The 24,135-nt window shown below is 36.0% G+C and overlaps 1 protein-coding gene across 14 annotated transcripts in view; it reads right to left on the bottom strand.

Moving 5' to 3' along the window:
• The window catches only part of Syp (Syncrip), a 205,956-nt gene that overhangs the window by 61,473 nt on the left and 120,348 nt on the right, over positions 1-24,135 (bottom strand). For all 14 annotated transcript variants that reach the window (XM_068372908.1, XM_068372918.1, XM_068372919.1 and 11 more), the window contains exon 12: positions 982-1,052. In XM_068372908.1, coding sequence (XP_068229009.1) covers positions 982-1,052 — 71 coding nt within the window. The remainder of the gene's footprint in view (positions 1-981; positions 1,053-24,135) is intronic.

Genomic DNA, 24,135 nt, shown 5'->3' with positions numbered 1-24,135 from the left:
GATGTTGTTGTGATAGCTCAAACAATGAAATTTAATTTCTTAAAAACACCAATTTCTTTTTACTTTTTACATACTAAAGAAAGCATGCCGGGAAGAACTAATAATAAAAACTAAACAAACAAAATCAAATCAAACACAACAACCAAAAAATATATATATACTGTATATAAAAATATGACCACTGAGGGTAATCAAATACTAAACAAGTTTGTACACGATACTTGGAACTAAAAGAAGGCAAAGTGTCTGAAAGAAAGACAACTGCACTTCCAAAGGAACCAATAATACAAGGTACCTCTGTAAATAGCAATTGGGGGGGGGGCCAGGGGGAGTTGTTGTTGTTGTTGTTGCTGATGATGTTGAAGGGAAGAAGAGCTCCATTCCATCAAAACTAGTTTATTCTTATCGTATATTATGATACAGGGCAAGTCTTTGAATTTAGTTTAACAAAGTTCATACATCAATAATCTTAGCAAATACTGTATGCCAATAACAAAAATTAAATGAAACAAAACAAAGCCAATCCATGCAACATTGAATACTGGAGCATTATTTTTTTTTTTTGTTCTGACTTTTCATATTTAACCTCAAAATTTATCTAAAATCCAGTTATTAATATATGAGGGGGCTTGTCCATGTACCTTATATCTCTAAAATCTATCGTTTGTCAAAAAAAATAATTTCTTAAGTAGAGCTTGTCAACAGTGGCTAATAACAGGAGCACTGACACTCCACTGAAAGGAGTGAGATCCATTGTACAGTATAATATCCATACTTGGCAATATAAACAAGCAGCTCAATGTTATCACTGGGACAGTCACGTATGTACAACTCAGCACCATCATTTAATAAAATTACACTTTTGCTGTATGGTCCCGAAAAACTAATAATACCAGGAATAATTATTCCAATAATAATTATATCCAGTATTCTTTTGCGGTCTTGGGCCCCAGTAATAGTTGTAATAGTTCCACCACTTACCATAATCACTGCGGCCGCCCCCTCGACCCCCGCCCCTCCCACCACGCAGCATGGCTGGGGGTACAGGCATCCTGAAAAAGAACAAGGGAGTTTATGCTAAAACATAAAAAGTTAAAAACATGCAAAAGATTAAAAAAAAAAAAAATTTATCACATAACACTGAACTAGTTTACATGCTTATAACAAGAGCAAAAGGGGAACACATAAGCATAAAACTAAATATCTACATAATTACATCCCAAAAATGCAAAATAAACAAATAACTCTCAAAGTATAAATTGGAAAAGAAGTACCCTGTGTATTCTAGTCATAATGGCAGTAGTACTTCATTGTATATTACACTGAACAATTCAGCCGCAGAAAGAGCGTGCACGCAAATAATTCAAGATGGAAACTATAAAGGGTTAAAAAAAATAAAGCATAAAAATATTGGGAAAAAACCTGAAGATAAAACGCACATACTAATTTAGCTAATTATGATTTCTCAAAATCATTTTATCAAATCAAGATTACAAATAGGATAACTACGTACGTAAGAAATTCCTCTTGTTCATTCAGACCTAATATATATTCATTTTCCAAAGTATAATACCATATTGCAAAACGTAAACGCATTATTTTGGTTTAGGTACTTCGAAAAAAAAAAAAGCAATCGACTATCACTTGATGACTAATGTTTCTAAAAAAATACCATACTCAGTCAAGCTATAGATACAGAAATACAAAAGTGGTAAGAGAAAAGCTGTAAGACCCCTTTGTACCACAATGAAGAATGACCTAACGCAATGCCAAATAAATCAATGGGTAAAACGTAAACATGAGTAAGGTCCTTGGGAACAAAGGATAAGTAAGAACGGTGGTGTTTGTGAACAGAGGTGGAGAAGCATAGCTAAGATAGAATAAGTTGCATGTACACAGTGAGCGCTACTAATGATATTGATCTCATGTATGGATGGCAACAGAAACTTAAACCTGTTGAGCGTCACCCACGTATTAATACATTCATTGCGATTTAGTGTACGGTACAATACTCAGCCTTGTGGGAGGGTGGGCTGTGACACCCTAGCAGTACCAGCTGAACTCGGTTGAGTCCCTTGTTAGGCTGGGAGGAATGTAGAGAGTAGAGGTCCCCTTTTTGTTTTTGTTTCTTTGTTGATGTGGGCTACCCCCCAAAATTGGGGGAAGTGCCTTGGTATATGTATGTATGTACAATACTCAGTACCACCTTCAAGGTGATATCAAACGAGACTTTAAATGCAAGCGTCAAGCTGTCACCACTTTAATAATACGTTTACTCATGTAGAAAGTTTAGGAAAATCATTTGGCAACACTTAGCAAACACAAGTTGTAAATGGAAAGTAATAGGCTGCTTGGCAAAAATTTTTTAGTCAGGAGCTCGGCATTAGAAGGCTAAAAAAAATTGATTATGCTTTGAGCACTTTTCATAATTCAACCTTTTACTTTTTTAATAATGAGCACGCTATAGAGGAGGCATATTTCTCAAGGAAAAAATGAATAATTACTAGAAGACTCCAATATTGATAGCCCATTGGATGACGAGAGCAAGTTTTGAACACTTCAGCGATAAAGATATTGAAAGAACGGATTTATTTTCTGGTAGAATGATCATAACTTTTCATTACTAAGTGACTGGATGGAAAAAAAGAAAAAAAGAGAGAGAGAGAGAGAGAGAGAGAGAGAGAGAGAGAGAGAGAGAGAGAGAGAGAGAGAGAGAGAGAGAGAGATTCCTTCGCTTTGTTACTGATCTTGGTCAGAAATTTATGGATATGATAAAATCCCAACTTTTGGCGAATTGTGTGACGGTACAAAAGCAGCAGTTATCTGAGGGGACGCTGAACGGGTTAAGATCTTTGCAACGTACACATACAGACTTTCGTGATAATCTTGATAATCTTTCATTGGCTTCAAACGTGAACACTTTCTGAAATACCTTTGAGAGGTTGCTAGTAGGTGTTGTTGATTCCAACCATCAGCATTAACAATTTGCATGAGTAAACAAAGGCAACCATTTTGCAATACAGTACAGTACTATATTATCAATATACTGTTTACCAAACATTGTCCCATTTCACTGTTTTCTCTTTCATTGCATGTGTGCAGCATGCAATAAGTATGCTGCTTACAGACCTTAATTATATCTGCATTACTTTAATTTTGTAGAAATTGGGCTATATTGAAAATGCAGACATTTAAGGATGTAGGTTTGAGCATTCCTAGTTGTAGGTAGTGCATCTGTGAGTGACCTTTAATGAAAGTTGAAATGTACTGTCAAGACTCAACTTTTAACGGCTAAAACACACCTATAGAAACCATAATGTGTTTTTTTTAAGTCGGTTTGCTTTCCTTGCTACTCAATTCAAAATAAAATGTGAGGATTCATAAAAGCAAAAGGCTCTTACTGATAACTGTGTAAGCCCCAAGTGTGCTACATGTCTCATCAGAATATAGTTTGAACTCAATGTATCAGGGTATAGCTTTAGTAAGTAGCAACTGGAGTGTTGAAAAGAAAAAATCAAGGGCTAGATTCATTACCACATACATAAAATATACAGTGTTTGTAGTTGAAAGACCTCTATAGAAATGTCTTCAATGTAAGAATTTTCTTTGGTGTCAATTATAAGTTAGGATGCATATATGTAAGGAAATTAGTCAAATAGTGATGATAGTTATTATTGATATTTTAAATAAAATAATTCACAGGTAAGTTTTGAAAATAATATAAAAGGGGATAGAAGTGGCAAAACTGAGCAAGTGAAGAACCAAACACAGCATATGATATTGTGTGAATCTTCAAATGCATCTAAAAATTTCACACATTTGACCCTTTTTGTAAATATTACGCAAAAGAAGCTATTAGGCTTTTGCCTTCTAATTTCCTCACTCTTTCTGCATATGCTCTGAGAAGGGCTCGAGGAGGACTGTTGTCTAATTAGCATGGTGATTATGATATAGTCGCAAGAGATATGGATATATGTGTGATTCAATCGCTGCAGAGTAGGGGGTTGCTCGAGGTCTTCTATGCACTAGATGCAAATTTAGAACTCAAAACTAGGTGCCAAGATAATTTCAGAGGTGTGGCCTGCATTGAAATCCCTGACATGACCAGTCATTATATTTTGGTTCATTTTGCAGAATGTCTACGAACTTTTCTTCTTTTATTGTACTATAAATTCTACGTCAAACAAACCATTCACACAATTACGACAACGGCTAATCTTGACTGGTTTTAATTCTTTTCATCACCAACAAGGAGAGGGACAGCAACGACTCTGGCCATTTCCTTAATATGTATAATCAATTGGTCTTTTCATATCTCAAAGTAGAACACTTGTATAGTTCAAATGAACTAAGGTAGCTTGTTATGCTACCCTGGCCATTACCTCATTTATGGATTCCCATACAAGAGAGAATCCAGCAGTTGTTGTTCTGCTCTTGAGCTTTTTGAAATAATTGGTGGAAACTTTAAATATTTTAGTTTCACCTCCTTGTGTAAGTCAGTGTAAGGCACAAGATATTTTCCTTAACTTTGAAAACTAAGCCCTCTTAAATTATGCAGGTGCATAGACTTACACTGCATTTGTGACTACAGAGGATGTGACCTTCTTTCAATGCCTAGAGTCATGCATAGTAGGGAAGGTCCCTCATGTTTTCAGGTCTTCAAATGTTATATAGTCTGTCATCTAGTTGACTTGTTTGCTCTTACAGGGAGGGTACGGACTACGGAGACTACACCGGTGAGCAACAGCCTATGTAACTAATGTAGAACAGGGCTCCAGAGCCTGAGCTTTTCAACTAGCAACATAAAGCCTCAAAACTATTGCCATTTCGTGAACCAGAATTGGTCTTTGCACATGAAAGTTTTATAATAAAAAAAAATCTTGAGTTTTCCTTCAAAAAGTGGCCATGAAATAGTTTAGATATCTATTCTCATAAAATGAGCTACGCATAACAATTGTTCATTCCCTTTCATCGGCAGATTTCCCTCTTCCAATCCCCCTTGTCAGACACACGAGCGTACATTTATTTGTCCGGAAGAAAAAGCTTTGAAATTCAATGCATTCATTCAAATATTTCTTGCAAAAACATAATAAATAGACATGGTATAAATGTATACTTTCATTTCTCATTATTCCTTAGTAATAGATAATGTATATATAAATGATTCACAAAACAAAATGTGAATAATTTTCTTTATAATTCCTTTACATCACCTTTGCATTAATATTCTGTTATGTTATGTTGCATTTCAAAACCTAGAAATTGACTTTTTACTTTGCATGTTTCTAAGCAGTTCTCATTTACCTAACTGTACACATAAAGAACAGAAATTTAAAGAATGTATGGACATCATATAATGACAAACAGTATTCAAATTAGTTAATTGAAAACTTTTGTAAACAGACATGCTGCTCAAAATCAAATATGACTTCCTTTGTTTTCATCTTAGCAATATGCATTAACCCTTTTACCCCGGGGCTATTTGGAACTTTCCAACCCTTAAACCCCAAGCATTTTTGTTTTTCAAGCACATTTTGCAATATATATTTTTTAATGGCTCTAACAGCCTTAATTTTCGTCAGAGAGGTCAGGTTGGCCTCATCCCTTTGGAAAATACCTGAAGTTTCTCATAAGTTATCAAAAAAAAAAAAAAAAATAAAATAAAAAAAAAATGTAAATGGCAGTTTTTTGCAAGGACGTACTAGTACGTCCATGGGGGTAAAGGGATGAGTTTTGTGAAACGTACCAGTACGTCCATTGGGGGTAAAAGGGTTAAAATATTTTGGCAGAAAACTTCCGGTGAATAGCCACACTACTTCCTTCAGAATAAAATGCTTGTGAATATCCAAGCTAATTGTTCAACACTAATTTTGGATTGAATTTGAATTAGTGAATGTAGGTCATGGGACCTACAACCGAGGATTGAGAGGCCCATAAGCAACTAGAGGGCCACTCTGTCGAGCACAGACTTATTTCTCGACCTTAACATGTATCAATTGGTGTTGATTTTCATATATTCAATTATGAACCAAGTTTGAAGTCTCTGTGACAATGCTGTCCAAACTTATGGCTGATTACACGATGTGAATGGGACATTTTGCTTGAGTGACCTTGACCTTTGACAACCTTACAAAATTTAATCATTACCAGCTTTTTACATAACAGTTAATCCCTGCAAGTTTCTTTGCGGCCAGTAAACTGTTCACAAACAAACACTCTCTCACAAACAATCACACTCACACAAACAGGGGGTAAAACAAACCTCCTTCCAACTTCATTGGTGGAGGTAACTAAGGGGAATACCCAGCCCTTGAAGTATGAGTTAAGCATTAAGAGGTTGAACAGCAAGATAGCATAATAGCATAAAGAAAACAAGAACAGCAGAAGATAATAAAAGAGTGGAGTTAGGTGCCATTGGGACACTACAAAGGTTCTATATCCAGTAATTCCTACAGTGCATTGCATATGAACTTACAGTACTTACCCCCCATGGGAAACATCATCTATCATTTTTTTTTAATTGACTTAGTGAACTTCACTATTTATTCAACAACTAGACGCCCCCCCCCTTTTTTTATGATTAAAAAACCTCCAAATTTATCTTTCAGTGGTGAAAATTTCTAATTTTTCCAGTTTTTTCATGTAAAAATACGACCATTCAGTGAATATAGAAAAAAAAAATGGAGAGAAAAAAACGAATATATTTAGAGCTCCAATCTATTCCTATTTTGTTACTATATAATATTATACAACGCTTCCAAACAATCAATTAGTGGTTTCAGAACTAGTGAGGTTGCCATAATCAACTTTATCCATATCAATTTTATTTAGTTTATATCACTTTCTTTCACTATAGACAAGATAAAACAAGTTAATGATGATTCTGTTCATAATATTCCTGCGAATTTGAAATGGCCGAGACATGAGAAAAATTAGTAATTAAAATTTTTATTGCTGGCACAAATCATTGCTACTCAAGTCAACGAACGTAGTTTGATTGTTTGCCTTTTACTTCAGTCATGTGTTGAATCTAAAGATAATTATTGTGCTGCCAGACATTCAGACATTAGTTTGTCATTTCCTTCAATGAAACTTATAACAGATTAAAACCAATACAGTACTATGTTCTGAAACCCAAATTCTTTTTCTTTGGCATTGTTTCTGGATTCAATTGGATTTATAAGTTCACTCATGTTTCCTACTTTTAACAATCATTCTAAGGGCCCAAGAAATAGTTTAGTGCATGGATCTTAACCCTTTTACCCCCAAAAAGGACGTACTGGTACGTTTCACAAAACACATCCCTTAACCCCCATGGACGTACCAGTACGTCCTTGCAAAAAACTGCTATTTACAATTTTTTTTGCATATGTTTGATAATTTTTTGAAAAACTCAGGCCTTTTCCAAGAGAATGAGACCAACCTGACCTCTCTATGACAAAAATTAAGGCTGTTAGAGCAATTTAAAAAATATATACTGCAAAATGTGCTTGAAAAAAATAAATAACCCCTGGGGGTTACGGGTTGGAAAGTTCCAAATAGCCTGGGGGAAAAGGGTTAATATCTACTATTATCTTTGTGTTGAAATACCTCACTGATTTGACGAAATTAGGAGTCATGTCTAGGATATTCTAATACCTAAGACAGACTTTGAATAAAGCTTAATATACAAAATTGATAACTTCAAAAAGGATTTTGGTATAACTTCGTTTCCTAAGTGATTCATCTTCCCTACTGTCTAAGATATTGTTCGAATCCAACCTAATTTACCTTTATAATATATCCAGGGCAAATAATTTTACATGTACTGTACTAAATCTTGGCCTCCATTAAAATACACAGCCCAAAGGGAAGGGGAAGGGGAAAAAACAAGGGTAAATTTTCTCCCCTTTTTTTAAAATTTCCTTTCACTATCTTTTATCCCAGACTTAACAAGCCTCATATACATAAGTATTAGCTCCTCTCATAACCTATTACACTTGTTACAACGAATGAGAGCTAATAACTAAAATGTATCAAATGAGGACCTAATTATTCCTACAATAGCCTTTTCAATTCACAATCTGCACATAGTCTATCTAAAGAAATCATCATGGATGACCTAGAATTGGAAAAACTAGGTCCTTCAGTAAAGTATATAAAGGCATTGAATAGAGAAAGCAAACATTGGTTTAACCGGAGGATACAGAATTGTCCATTAAACAATGTTAGTAGAGAAAAGTACAAGGGTCAAAAGATAACCCTCAAGGAAAACCCAACACGTGCAATATAAAATATTCATTAAAGGCTGGATAACTAGATGAGAGGCGGAAGCGGGAATTGATTAATTTTGATTTAATATTGCCTAAAGAACATCTTATGTTGTACAATCATTTGTACTGTACATACATAAATTTCATACGACATACAATTTCTTTTTAATTGGTAGTTCCCATTTCTAAAGTTTCATTAATTATCCACTTTTGTTCCTTCAAAAGAAGTGATGCAGTGTTACGTCTGGGATTAAAAAAAAAATCTTCTATTCTCATTTGGGACTTTAATTCAAATCATAACAAATTCTCGTTTTCTTTACACCATTGTCACTTGAATCATTTAGCGACATGGAATTAAAAGGTCAACAGGAAAAAAATTATAGGAAGTCTGTGTTCAGGATCTCTTTATCATAATTACTTATCATCTCAGTAATATAATAATTATTTTTAAAGCATACTTGACAGTTTGTTAGATTAATATTCCATAATAAGTGGAGGGTATTCTACACTGTTTTCAGGGAGGAAGGGAGGGAGAAAAAAAAAAGTTGAGAGAAGAGTAGAAAAAGTTTACGGCACCTCAAAATTTAAAGGTGCTCACGAGGAGTAGTGGCAAGGGAAAGAACAGTGTCCTTGAGGTGGACTTTATATTATGTAAATATGTACAGAGGATCAGGTCCCAAGGGCCGTCTCCATGCAAGCTAAGACAAGAAAGGACCAACCAATGACTGCTAATGTCTCGGCAAGTAAACCTAGACGCCCCCTCTAACAAATTATCCCTAGCTCACAAGGACAGTAAGGTTACACAATGTTAAAATTTATAAGGTTGAGCAGAGCTCAAATTTAGGATACAGACTCCAAGAAAAGAAAAATATACTGTCAGTTAGGATAAGGATAAATGTAAAAAACACAACAGTATCTATGTTTAAATGTATAATACTGTACTTGTTTACAAAGGATTAATTTCCCCTACTAAGGAAAGGCTTGTGATAAAAAACAGACGCCAGTCACTTCAGGTATCTTATTAATTCGCTACTGAACCAAAGAAGAATGTATCTAAACTTCTGCACCATCGACAGATTTAAAAATTACACTTAAGAATCATAAAGTAAAAATGGGAGTCTTTGCTCAAATTCTCAAAAAAGAAACATAGAAACAGCAGTACTGTACCTCTAACAAAATGTACACGAGTGAAAGAAGGAAAGGACAAAACAGTGTCTTAAGAGTGACCTTATTTATTGTACATACATTCAGTGGCTAAACTCTCACTGCAGTTCAAGCTAGGACCAGGGAGGGTCAATCAATGGATGCTAATGACTCAGTAGGTAAAGTTATTGGCTACCCTGAACACCCAACTTCCCCTCCCTTGCTCTCAAGAACAGTGATGTTGTAGACACCTATTGGAAAATATCAGGATTGAGCGTGCCTGAACTCTAAACGGCAACGTTGGGAATCATAGACAAAACTACAGAGAATTTAATATTGCCCAACCATTATCTTTGTGTGTAAAATAACCGGCTGCTATTATTATTATTATTATCCTTATTATTATTATTATTACTACAAGCTAAGTTATAACCCTAGTTGGAAAAGCAAGATGCTATAAGCCCAAAGGCTCCAACAGGGAAAAATATTCCAGTGAAGGAAGGAAACAAGGAAATAAAAAAAACTTCAAGAGAAGCAATAAACAATCAAAATACATATACTAAAAACAGTAACAACATTAAAGTAGATCTTTCATACATAAACTATAAAAACTCCAAATAAACCAGAGGAAGAGAATTAAGATAGAACAACATGGCCAAGTGTACCCTCAAGCAAGAGAACTCTAATCCAAGAGAGTGGAAGGCCATGGTATAAAAGCTATGGCACTACTCAAGACTAGAGACCAATAGTTTGATTTTGAAGTGTCCATCTCCAAGAAGAGATGCTTAACACAGATAAAGAATCTCTTCTACCCTTATCAAGAGGAAAGTAGCCACTGAACAATTACAGTGCAGTAGTTAACCCCTTGAGCGAAGAAGAATTGTTTGGTAATCTCAGTGTTGTCAGATGTATGAAGATATAGGATAATGTGAAAAGAATAGGCCAGACTATTCTGGGTATGTGTAGGCAAAGACAAAAAAAAAGTTGTAACCAGAGAGAGGGATCCAATGTAGTACCGTCTAGCCAGTCAAAGGACTTGATAACACTCACACGGTAGTATCTCAACAGGTGGCCAGTGTCCTAGCCAACATACTACCTATAAATCCTGCCTTCCCTTATCACAGACACAGGAACCCACGACCATACTTATCCCTACTTGATTAGGTTGCATAAAAAAATAAAAACACTACTACAGCCATTGATTTTTTTTTCTAATTAATATAAAGATACTCTTCCCAACAAACACAACCTATACTTTATTCCATGATATAATTTCAGAATATAATCCAGAAAAAATTTGACAATTTGAAGAAAAAAAGATATATGGTGAATATCTTTAAAAGTACCAAATGATGGAAAAACAGGTGCCTCTAAAACTTGCAGGTCATTTCAAGAAGACACTTCAAACCTAATGTGTCAATCACTTTAATCAACATGTTATCATCAGGCTAGTTTCAATTTTCATCCATTAGGATTTAGTTTAGTTGCATGAACAGGTGGAAAGAAGTCTGTGACTATGCTACAGAACATAACCTCAAGTACATTGAGTAAACCTATAGTCTGACTTGCCTTTCTAGAGTGCAAATTGTTTCTCTGAGATGGGGTGAAATAAAGGAGTGTGTAACTACCAAATTTCAACTGAACTGTACAAGGTTGGTTTCTATTTTCATAGTGTTAGACTGATGCTTGATGTATTCGAGCATTTTCTGGGAATTCTCTTCAACTTCTTTGTAATTTATGTCAGGGTTTAGAAGGATTGTATCATTAGTAATGAACACCAAATGATTCTCTTAGTGACAAATTACTATCTCCTTGCTATGGACTCGAGTCCATGATAATCTGCATATCAGTCCTTCACTGTGCAGACTTGCATTTCTTATCAGTTACTGAAGACATTAGTATTAGATCTAACTTTGCAATTAAAAAAAAAAATATAACACGCTAAAATTGTGCCCAATATTAGGTCACTGAAATGGCTAATAGAGTTTTGGTTCATTAGGTAAAATACTCAGGAACTTGTCTAGCTTGATTAAATATATCTATAAGCCAATTCATGATGTTTGAGATACATTGAGGTGACAGTTCAACAGATTACAGACTATGTAGGGAATGAATGATGAATGTGCAATCTCAAGTAAGTTAACGTACTAAGTAGCCTCTTTTAGTGTTGAAGTACAGAGCATCTGCTTTGGGTAGAGGTGAAATTAAGGGATCTGCTTTGGGTAGAGGTGAAATTAAGGGAAGTTTTTTTAGTTTTACAATGACTGTTACCTAAGAACCAACATCTCTTTGATTTCTTAGTTGGACAGATTTTTATAATGTTCATGCATATGCTAGACGCTCCTTTGTTTTATTGCCTTCGACCTATGACAATACACCATTTTTTGTGAAAGATGCATAATACTTTTTCTAACACTATTTGGCGTTGGTTGCGTGTGTTGACTATACTGGAGAATAATATAGTACAATAGTCAATAAACGTTCTCTATAGTGTCACCCACAGTGTGAGCATTTCAAACACACTGTTCTTGATATCCTAACCAGCTGCTTTACGAAATATGCTAAAGTTCTGTCATCAGATACATAACTCCTATATCTTCCATTTGTTCCTTTATTGGGATGCCATTTCCAACAGGATCAAGACATTAGGCTTGAATGTGTCCCCACTAAAGTTGCTTAGTTCTTTGCACCCACAAACAGATTACGCAACTAGTTATGTGTTCTAGTTTTTCACGAGTCAGACAAGGTTGAGACACGAAAATTGTTCGCAATTAAGATATAAACGTATTTCAAAGTTATCAGTACAGTATTACTAATTATTATAACTGTTCCCTAATGGTTTCAGAATTAGGGAGGTTATTTAATCAACTCTATCCATAACATTTTTATGATCATGCTCTATTAGCTGATACTTAAAATTCATCTGAGTGGAAGTTGTGTACCCTGGCTCATATAGGATTGCGTATTAATTTATAATTAGAGCTTCTTGCAGACTGAAGTAAATTACATTACCAAAGACTTTAAGGAAATACAGATATATACTGTAGTATCTATTTTGCTAATCAAAGTCTAATATTTTAATGATTGACTGTTAGTTTTATTAGCTGTGATATCAAAGACCTACTCTGCTGGTTTGTAGGTAGGTCACTATTACTCAGAAGCAGTTTTCCTTTCAAGTTATCAGACAAGTACAATCTATTTTTTTTTTCAATCAAGAAATGTATGTAAATGATGGTCACGATAGTTGCATTAGTAGTGAATGTGTTTGTTTTATTTTTTTGGTCCATTACATACTCATATAAAAGTTAAACAGCATGACACTTGAAAAATGTTTAAGAATTACAAGAAATATGGAATAGTGACGATGATTTACATGGCATAATATATACATGAAGGTGTGTTTTGGTTAGGTAAACTAATTCAATTACTGTGCAGTTCTATCCGTGTTTATCCTTTCAATTGTTCAACATTTTAAGTTTGAATCTAGAATTTTAGTCAACCCTTTTACCCCCAGGCTATTTGGAAATTTCCAACCCTTAACCCCCAGGGGTTATTTTTTTATAAGCATATTTTGCAGTATATTTTTTTTTTCAAATTGCTCTAACAGCCTTAATTTTTGTCATAGAGAGGTCAGGTTGGTCTCATTCTCTTGGAAAATGCCTGAAGTTTCTCAAAAAAAATTATCAAAAATATGCAAAAAAAAAAATTTAAATAGCAGTTTTTTGCAAGGACATACCGGTATGTCCATGGGGGTAAAGGGATGAGTTTTGTGAAACGTACCAGTGCGTCCTTTGGGGGTAAAAGGGTTAAACAGCATGACACTTGAAAAATGTTTAAGAATTACAAGAAATATGGAATAGTGATGATGATTTACATGGCATAATATATACATGAAGGTGTGTTTTGGTTAGGTAAACTAATTCAATTACTGTGCAGTTCTATCCGTGTTTATCCTTTCCATTGTTTAACATTTTAAAAGTTTGAATCTAGAATTTTAGTTTACTTGCAAATGGGGTATTGATGCCAGAACCAATCATATCAATTTGAACTCTAAATGTACTTTGCTGTTGGTGTTGATCTTACTTCTCTACAACTAAGGGGCTGGGCTTATGAGAATCTAGTTATGACTCATTGTTTAGTCAAACTACCTTACACTGTAGTAGTCATTCATACCTGTAGATTCCGTCTTGTAAGGTATTAAACTAATTTCAATTACCATTGAAATACAATCTTTCAAGCCAGGGATTGGATTTTGAATTATTTTTTATCAATTATCCATTGGTCAAAGCAGTCATGATTTTTTCTCTTAAATTTTGAATAGGAATAAATAAGCAATTGATTTTTTTCTATTAGATTTGTGATAGGATTAAATCCCTTTTTTGGGCTCAAGCCATGTTGACCTGATGGAAGTTCCCTTCGGAAGCTTCCTACTGTATAATATTTCTGCGAGTGATATTACAAGATAATTACGGTCAGGTATCACGGGGTTCTAACCCCCGGAACGACTATCCTAAGATATCGTGTATAATCAGGGACGTATCCATAGATAACCATAGATATCTGCACCCCTAATAGACTTAACCCAGTCTAGGATACTAAGGGAAAGGAAAGGTGAGGAGCCGTAAGTAGGTGGGCCACTATACATGACACAAGTGTGTCTAAATTCCCATAACCCTTAAAAGTTTTCCCAGGTTGTAAATATCAGTATTGGATAATTTTGCATCCATGGCAGTGTTTAAACAAAAATAAGCATAATAATATGCTGCTAATGCCTTAGCAGAATGAACAGCACTATGGCCAAAGTGAAAACACCAAGAGAAGCAAAAATTAGGAAAGGCATGGATCACAAAACTTTCACAGTCATTACAGAAAATTGTCTTATGTTCAATTGGTTTTAAATCAAATCGCAACTTATTGTGCTCATATTTAATTGGAAGATAGGCATGCAAAAATAATTTCTAGACTTACAATTGCACTATAGGCTAGTAGACCAAAAGATAGCCTACTAAAAGATGTTTATGCTTTTAAATCTAATAGTTTACTATTACACTTATTTCTTTAAAATATTTATGAAATAAAATCTTCCTTGATAGCTACTCAAAGTGGTTCTACAGGGTGTATTAGGGTAAAGGGTCAAGGACTAAAATTTGCACACATAAGAGGTTACCCACAAAACTGTCAATCTTTGAAGTTTTACCACTTTTGATGATGGTAATTTAAATATATCCTAAAACCCAAGGGTATAAATTGAAAGAAAGATTTCCCTAGGGTCTCAGAAGATCTAACATCACAAAAGATGAAATAATAAGTGGGAAATAAACAAAAATGGGGCAAGAAGCTAATTGAGTAACTATAGTCCATTTCTTTTAGCGAGTCATATTTGCACCGACTCTCAGCGGTGCCCTTTTAGCTCGGAAAAGTTTCCTGGTCGCTGATTGGTTGGACAAGATAATTCTAACTAATCAGCGACCAGGAAACTTTTCCGAGCTAAAAGGGCACCGCTGCGAGTCGGTGCAAATATGACTCGCTAAAAGAAATGGACTACAGAAGCGCTACACAGAATGATACTGATTGAAAGGAAATGACCGAATGATTAAATTAATTAACAGAATTTGGCCCATATGAACTGATGCTGGGCCTGGGGAGGCCATTCTGTGCCAAAGTGAAATTGGGGGGACTGAATATTTCACTCAAAGATGTTGAACAAGAATGGAAGCAGGATCAGGGACAAAACTGGATAAAATGTGGGTGTAAATAGGGGCCAAAAAAGTTACTATAAAGACTGAGGCCTCAAGTAATGGGTTAACAGAACTCTGAGTAACATCACCAAACTGGAAATAGGAGAGGTAATGCTTTCAACAACATTTATGAAGTAGTTGGTGAAAATTTAGAAATAAATTTACATAGAATTTTAGTTGACATGTGTAGACAGCAGCCAAGAATAACACTAGATAGTATAAGTTTTATGCAAATGTATTTCAGAGACTAAATACCTGTAAGAATAATTACGCTGTTCGCATTACATAGAAGGAGAGGAAAGCATATGCTATCAGCTAACAAAAATGATGTGAAAAATCAGAAATAAAAGAAAGAGGAAGATTGCAGAAAATTAGAGAATTGTTCCATATAAAAGGCAAATTGTGATATCAGCCCAGCAATTTCAACCTCACACCAGATTTTCTTGTTAGATGCTAGAATGCTGGTCTCTACCTCCCTACTAATTTATTCGCCATTGTGAGAAAAAGTATAAACCTGATACAAATTCAAACCCACCCCCCAAAAGAAAAAGAAAAAAAAAAAACTATTTGCTTCTTTCTTTTGCTTTCAATCTCTATCACACCCTCTTAATTGCCAATTTCCTAATCTATATCTTTATTTACCTGGACAATTAAAGCATTCCACACACTGGTATCGACAACTACACATAGTATATATAAGGTATGTTGGGTCTGTCTTCTAATAATAGCCTATCAAAGGAGGATTTGGCACAAAAATGCAATGCAAAAGTAGACACACACCTTGCTCATCCTGAACTAATCCTACATAAAGTAAAAACACAATATAAAAAACCGAGAGGAGGGAGAGAAAATTGACCGTGATGATCATGCGGTTAACGTTGACCACGAGGCAGTTTCTACCAAGCAATAAAAGTATTATAAAATACTGTGCTGGTTAGTGCCCAGCAGCAGAGGGATATAAAGGGGCAGGAAAATAATCATAGTTCATGGTATTTTCTATTTCAATGTCGAGAAGATCGCACTTCGTAGATACTAGTTTTGTGACTCGCATGTAAGTGGCATTGAAAGAAAGCCAATACTGTATTACATAAGGGGTTGAATCTACACTTATGTAACAGTATCACTCTCTTCAACCTTCTTTTCAAGAGAAAATTTTTTCCTTGGGAAATTAGTCAAGATTTATACGGTACTGTTAGGTGAATTTTCAGCAACCTTGTAATTATCAGTTTTGTTTTCTGTTAAAGTGCAGTCCTGTATTATCTGTTTTACACTACAGTATAACTGTGAATAACATTTTATAAATGTTTATACTATTGTTTTTATTTCAAAGACAAGATAGACAAAAGGGTTTTTTCTTAGTTATATAAGAAAAATAGGCTGCAAGCATTATCAATGGCAGCAGGGGTATACTGTATTTGTGGAGTCTTGACATTCACTGGTGTACTGTTACCTAAACCTCTCCCACCCAATTGTTAAGGGAAAACTAAAATGTATAGTTTAAATGTTAATAGGTGACTAAAGTTTCGTTTTCCTCTTTTCAATCTCCATTAATGAAGTGAATGGTCACCCAGATGACCATATCAGAGTAAACTTCATATTTTAGAAAATATTATCATCGTTGTCACAAGGGGGACTTCCTCATTAAGGCTGATTAACACTGCACTGTCACGTAACATCACATCATGTCATGACACCGTTCCATCAACCGTTCTATTTATTCCCACTACTCATCACGTCTCGTCATCATTCTGTCAAAATTTCTTCCATGTAAATAAATGGACGTGTCCACTAGACGGTTTGTCACCGTCACGGCACGGATTCTTTCCAAGAATATTTTGACGTAACTTGACGTGATGTGATGTGACGGTGCAGTTTGAATTAGCCTTTGTAGGGTATCATAGATTACCTTGGGTTACGGGATCATTCAGTAAAATTTTCTATAAAAAAAATATACAGTCGAAACTAGCTTTGCCTTTTTACCAATAATTGGCGTTACTGGTTGCTACCAAATTGAACAGAAATTCATCCCAATGCAATTCATTACCACAAATTAAGCTATTTCTGATTTCTCTTCTCACTAACTTCACTTACCAGTGGCAAATAGGACTGGATGTAATGAGGAAATATATGCGAGAAGGGATTTTGTCATTTAGATTCATTAAAAAATGCACAAAAATTACACTTACATACACCACAGCAGCAGACCTACACATGAAATACATATGGATACGTTAGGGCATCCAGTTCAGCAAACTGTCCTTTAATCAGCCCCTCCAACAATCACATTACGTAATGAATATAAAGACTGTTATACTGTATCAATGCAAAATTCCAGTTCGAGTTGGTGCATCTGACCTTTCTTATGAGGGTATATTAATACTGTAGTAACTAATCAATAGCTTTGAATAAACCTTTAAAAAAATACCTCTCCAACCATACATACTGCTCAAGAAAACTATATAAGTTTCCTTTGTACATGTGCGCAATTAAGCTTAGAGAATGTTTTTGGACACTTGAATGATAAGTCTTGGAGTGATTAATCTCATGTATTACTGTACTATATTGCACAGTACATGTTATGAAATAAATCTAAGTCTTGAAGAGGTTGTTTCCAATTCCCATATGAGAGAGGATTATGCATTCTCTGTCTCTTTAGCTTTTTCAGTCGCTGGCTACTGATCTGACCTACTTCAGACTGTTTGCTTATTACTGTGCATTAATATTTCTTCCCATGCTTTTCTTAGCAATTACTATGTAGAGTACTGTATGCACAGGAATGTTTCTGGAAGTTCAATATCCCCATTACTTTGTTGTTTAGTGTCAGGGGCAATACAGTAATGCGACTTATATGACGTAAAGTGGAAGTTTCCCTCGCGGTACCCCTCATGTATTAGTAGGTTGTAATGGCTGCCAAACAAGATAACAGTAGCAAGCACTATAAGGAATTGCTGTTAGTTCTTGAGAAAAGCCAGGGAAGACTAGGCTAGCTGATTGTAGCATGGACAATGATAATAACAGGCCTCCACTTGTATCATCAGCCAGCTTTCATTAGTAATTGAGCTTCGTAAGCTCTTGACATAGCTAGCTTTCTTTGTTAAAGTTCACAGACCAGTGAATACTCATGGAATTTGTTCCTTATGTCAAGGAAAACAGTGCAGGTATTTTCAAAATATGCAGTTCCCAGATAAACCTTTGAATGTTGTTAGTTTCTGAAACGGTTTGTGATGAGGACGAAATGAAAAAGGAAAGATCGATGTACTTAAATCTCAGCTTACATCGTCTATGGAAGTTTCCTTTTTTTATGCATTCAAATATGTCTAATGACGACTTAGCAGGTGGCAGTGTCAACGACCTCAACTATTCATTTTTTAACCTTAGGCTAAGTTCCACTAATGTTTTACCTCGTGGTAACATTGGATTCATCAAACAGGGTTATGTAGCCCAGTGCTGAGGCTTGAAGGACATTCAGAAGTAGATTGGTAGGATAAAAAGCAAATGCAGCAATAGGCCAAAGGAAGGCTGCAAAAATCCTGTAAGTTATGCCTACAGTATACATTGTGTGGTGCACTGATGGCACTAGCTCCCTATGGCTTTACACTTATATTGTATAATCTGTTGATAGTAACAATGGATCTCTGTGCATTACAGAATCAAATCCTTCATCATACAGCCTCAATTTCTCTATTAGGTCCTGCACTTTTTATTGCAAAAACCTTGGCTACAATACAATCCTGATTAATTTCATATGCAATCATTTGATTCTTTGACAGAAGAACAGAAGAGGAATATATATTATATCTCTACCGCCGCTCCTTGACCAAACAAAAAGATGAAAATTTACTAAAATAATAAAAATGTTGAATTGAATTCTAGATTGCAAGGAGTAGTTGTTGATTGTCACCAGAGTGACTATAGGAATATAATATCTGGTAGTCCTCAGGGTAGTGTTCTAAGCCCATTACTTTTCTTACTACAGTATATATGATCATGTAGTTTGGACTAGAAAACAATCTCATTGTATGTGCAGATGATGCTACTTACTTTACATAAACCCCAATTCCAAACCCCTTAATAGATATCTAGTTAGAATTAGAGCATGGGGCAAATTAGGGGGTATAAAGTTGAACTTAAAGTATGATTGTAAGTAGGTCGACGACGGTAGTTCCTCAACATCCAAACCTTTGCATTGAAAAAAAATGGCTGTAACTATATGACATTCAAAATTTTAGGTGTGATTCTTGATTGCAAATATACTTTTGAGAAACATATTTGGTCTGTTGCTTCTCAATTGCACAAAAACTGGCTTACAGTCTTTCAAGATTTGCAATCAATCCTAAAGAAATGTTTCAATTCTTTCATTCGATACTACCTTGCTTCGAATTTCATTCTCCTGTTTGTTCTTCAACTTTTAATTCATTCTAACTTGTTGGCTAGAAACTTTCAGTTTTTTAAATGCCTCATCTGGATATTAAGCTCTGGCACAGTCATTCAGTTAGTTCTTATGAATGTTACAAAAGATTTTTCACAATTTAGACCATCCCCTGTACTCATACCTTCTCAAACTGTACTATCCCCTTTTTGTAGTACTAGATATGTACTAAAATAACCAGTCTTGCCTTCTACATCATATGGCTCAACATTCTAGAAGTTATATTCCAGCCTTGACCATATTGTGGAATGATCTTCCAAATTTGGTAGTTGAATTGAGAGAACTTTAGAAATTCAAACATTTTGTAAATTAATCTCTCTTGAAAAGGATGACATTTATACATGACATCTACTTAGACACTGTTACTGATCTAGAAATATTTCAGATTTTTCATTCATTACTTATATGTATATATTTCAATTGCTATTTCTTTATTTCCTTTCCTTGCTAGGCTGCCCTTCCTCTTGAAACCAATGAACTTGTAGAATTCTGCTTTTCCAGCTTTGGCTGTGACTTGGCAATCAATAATAATAATAAAAAATAAAAAAATAATAATAATAATGATAATAATAATAATAATAATTGCGCTACAGAATGAAACACCATTACACAGTAAAAGGTTCGACAAAATATATGACACGTACCGAACACAATATTGTTTACCAAAGAAACACTGCAAAGATCCTTCAAGTAATGCCTACATTATACATTGTGTGATGCACTGATATATTGTACAATGTGTTGATAGCAATAATGGATCTCTGCGCATTATAAAATCAAACCCTTCATTATATGCTTCAATTTCTCAATTAGGTCCAGTTACTTTTATTGTGAAAACATACAGCTTGCCAAACCATATCATACCACGAGGGGAAAGCAATGGGAGTGAGAGTGGGAATTATTTATATTTCCTAACGACAAGTGTTGTAAAAGAAAGTGCTTTGCTGAAGGAAACCAAGTAAACAACAGGTAAGACTCATTGAAATCTTCAGACTCAATTTATAATGATTTTGTTTGAAGCAATATTATTAGATTCTTTTTGGTAATAGAAGTATAATTTTAACCTAACTTTATATGTAATTAGTTTTAGGCTATTATATTAAAGATAGACACTATGTTCTGTAAATTTCAGTTATAGAGTAGAGTACTCTTAACCATAAGTATCATATTTACGGTGTACACAAGTATATATAGGTGAATGTTCAGTTCGAACACATGACAAAACGTTACAACAATTGACCCTTAAACAACACCCCCCCCCAAAAAAAAATACATACATCACTCTACATCAAGAAGATTTTATTAAACTCATTCTACACTAAAAATACTGTACTAGCATACATTTTCTTTTCAAATCTAATTGTATAAATAAAAAAGAAAATTCCCTTCCACTGATATATATTACTATATTGTAATAAATAACCTTCAAAAAATTCCTTACCTAAAATTATTGGATGCAAAATACATCATATGGGGCTGAGGAGATTAAAAATCGCTCTTTGGGTGTTAATCTTAAACAAATATCTCATAAATTGTACTTGTCTGAGACAAACAAGACTTAGGAGACTATCTTTAGCATCTCTCTAAAATACAGCAGAGTAATACCCGAGCCTACATCATTAATTGATCCCAAGAGACTTGCCACCAAGTCAATTTTTAACATAGGTCAGATTACTGCCTATAAACTGACTTATATGGTTCCCCAAACAGAACATGTCCTGAACACGAAAAATTACTTATAACCTCCAGTTATTTTCTAAAAATCAGACACTAACCTCCAGTTATTTTCTAAAAATCAGACACTAACATCAATAACATCCCTTGTTAATAAATGTACTGAACGATAAAGTACTAGCCATACATGATTGTTATTCTATGACTTAGAGAGCAGCAAAAGGTGTGATAAAATGACAAGTTTGATTTTATTTTTGAATTTAATATTTCAAGAGAGCAACAAAGTTGGAAATGACATGTTGAGCCACTGCAAGAAGAATAATAATTTATGAGATTCCACGATATTACCTACGTATCATCCAGATTCAAATCTCGCTTAATGATATTACATTAGGCTTATCAAACAGGTGGATATTCTCTTTAAACATTTACTTCTTCCCTCCCATTCACTCCTGTCGAAAACATACATACGGGATATCGTTAATACTGTACTTGATATCTATTACAGTACAGTAATATACAGTACAGGAAAACTTTGGAAATTATCTTGCGAAAAAGAACTTCAGTATCAAAATGCAAGTTGTACGAATATCTATCTATCTATCTATCTATCTATCTATATATATATATATATATATATATATATATATATATATACATATATATATATATATATATATATATATATATATATATATATATATATATATATATATATATATATATATATATATATATATCTGTTTCGATGCATTGTAACCACGGACTACTCTCTCATAGAGTTACTCAAGTTTAAACTTGCGACCAGAAAATTTTTCCCCCAACCAGGACTCCATTCCAGGCGAGAGGCATAAAGCCTCAGGCTGGTAATATGCGCCAGGGTATATTCCCTGAGCAAAGCGACCTTCCACTGTCTTTGACCCACAATGCACCAAGAAGAAGGCCGTGTCAGGCCTGGTAAGGACAGGGCAAAGGTCGCCATCCATACTATGGTCGTTGCCCAGTGTAGACCTATAGTTTTCGCTCGAGACTTAAACTGTGACTTGCGTTTGCGTTTTCAACTTATTGTGTGCAAAGTGTTTGTGGTGAGATGGATAACACTCGTGTTCAACGTCATTGTCCGGGTGTGAATGGGAAAGCGTGTTCGACTTTCCTTTCACATTTGGAAATTGATCCCCATTCTTTGTGTACCTCGTTTGTGGTCGTGCCTGTACTCAGATCGATACATGTAGTGAGTGTATTGAGTCGTCTGAAACCCAATGGGCTCTTATGGCCACGAAGAGGAAAAACAAAGGAAAAAAGAAATGTTCTTCCTCGAAGACTGACAGTGGTTCGAGACCTTCGTCGAGCTGTTCTTCGGTAATTCCTTCCCTTACGTCGATATCGCCATCGCTACTACAGATAAACTAGAGAAAAGGGATTACGCCAATTCGACCGGACTCCCCGTTGTTATCGCTCCCCCACCCCCTACCGTCCCCCCTTCAGTGAGTTCGGCGCTCATATCCCTTCTCGGGAGATTGGCGGAAAAGATAAACAGGATGAGCAAGTCTACTGCCCCACGTAGTGCGGCTGTCATCGACCCCAAGAATTCTCTGAAGGACTCGGGGTCAATGAAATTGTCTACGCCCCTGAGGATTTCCCACAGACGGCCAGACCTGTAGAGGGGAACTTGGCATCCCTGTCCCCAGGGTTATCGGTGGATAAGATTACTAGGGGTTCGGTGGCCTTTTCTATCCAGGAGATCGTCGCCCTCGCGTCAGCACTGTGGTCTTCATTCTCTGTCTCCTCGTTGTTGGACCTGTGGTCCAACGCAGGTCCAACGCCATGGGTTCCTTGGCTCTGCAACAGCTGGGTTGGTCGGACCAGGCCAAGGAACAGTTTATGGAACTTGAAGTGTCAGAGGGGAGGGCCATCTCCTTCCTAGCGGAAGTCCCTGGTAGCCGCTTCCAACATCATCCTTCGTAGGAGGGTCAGAGTTCTTCACAGGATGCCGAGGAGGCTTCCCTCGAGGGAAATAAGGAACCTACGAAACTCGCCGTTGTCAAACGAGGCGCTGTTTGATGACAGGTTAATTGAAGAAGCCCTCGATAAGTGGAGGAGGAACAACAGAGATGCCGTTCTCCACAGGGCCTCCAGCTCCTCTTCCAGACATAATCATAGGAATAGGGAGGCTCCCAGACCAAGGCCTCCTACAGCAGTTAACAACCCTCCTCTTCCCTCTCCACAGGCTTCCGCCACTCCAGGCTGGTCCAGACACCCGCAGCCCTCCTCCGCCCCAGGCAGAAGCGCCCCCTCCTAACGGTTGGCAGGGGTTCGGAAAGAACCGACGACCACGCAGCACCAAGTTCCCTAAGAGGAAGTAGGAAGAGAGGGGGTCCCCTCCTCCATGCTCCCTTCAGTGGGGGGATGCCTCAATTATCGGTGGGAAGCATGATCTGCCCAGGGCGCGGACCTATGGACTACTGTATTCAAGTCCTTCGCGATGGATACAGATTGCCCTTCGAGGACGACCTACCCCCGTGAATAACGGGTGCACAAGCCCAGACTACTACCCCCAAGGACAAAGTCAGGAGATTGGCCTTAGGAGAGGAGATCTGCGGGTTACTACAGAAAGGCGCTGTCCAACGAGCACCCCTACAAGAATTGGGGTTCTTCAATCGGCTCTTCCTGGTGGAGAAAGCCACAGGAGGTTGGTGATCGGTGATAGACCTTCCCTCCCTCAACAAATTCATCAGGAAGACGCCTTTCAAGATGGAAACCCCTCGCACTGGCCTGGCTGCTATCAGGCAGGGCGACTTCATGCTGTCCATACACCTAAAGGACGCTTATTTCCAAATCCCAGTACACCCCTCCAGCAGGAATTTCCTCAAGTTCAAGTGGGGAGAAGAGGTCTTCCAGT

Source organism: Palaemon carinicauda, chromosome 4, assembly GCF_036898095.1.
Source record: "Palaemon carinicauda isolate YSFRI2023 chromosome 4, ASM3689809v2, whole genome shotgun sequence".
NCBI classification, from domain to species: domain Eukaryota; kingdom Metazoa; phylum Arthropoda; class Malacostraca; order Decapoda; family Palaemonidae; genus Palaemon; species Palaemon carinicauda.
The sequence above is the reverse complement of the archived record's forward strand: the minus strand, read 5'-3'. Positions and strand labels throughout refer to the sequence as shown.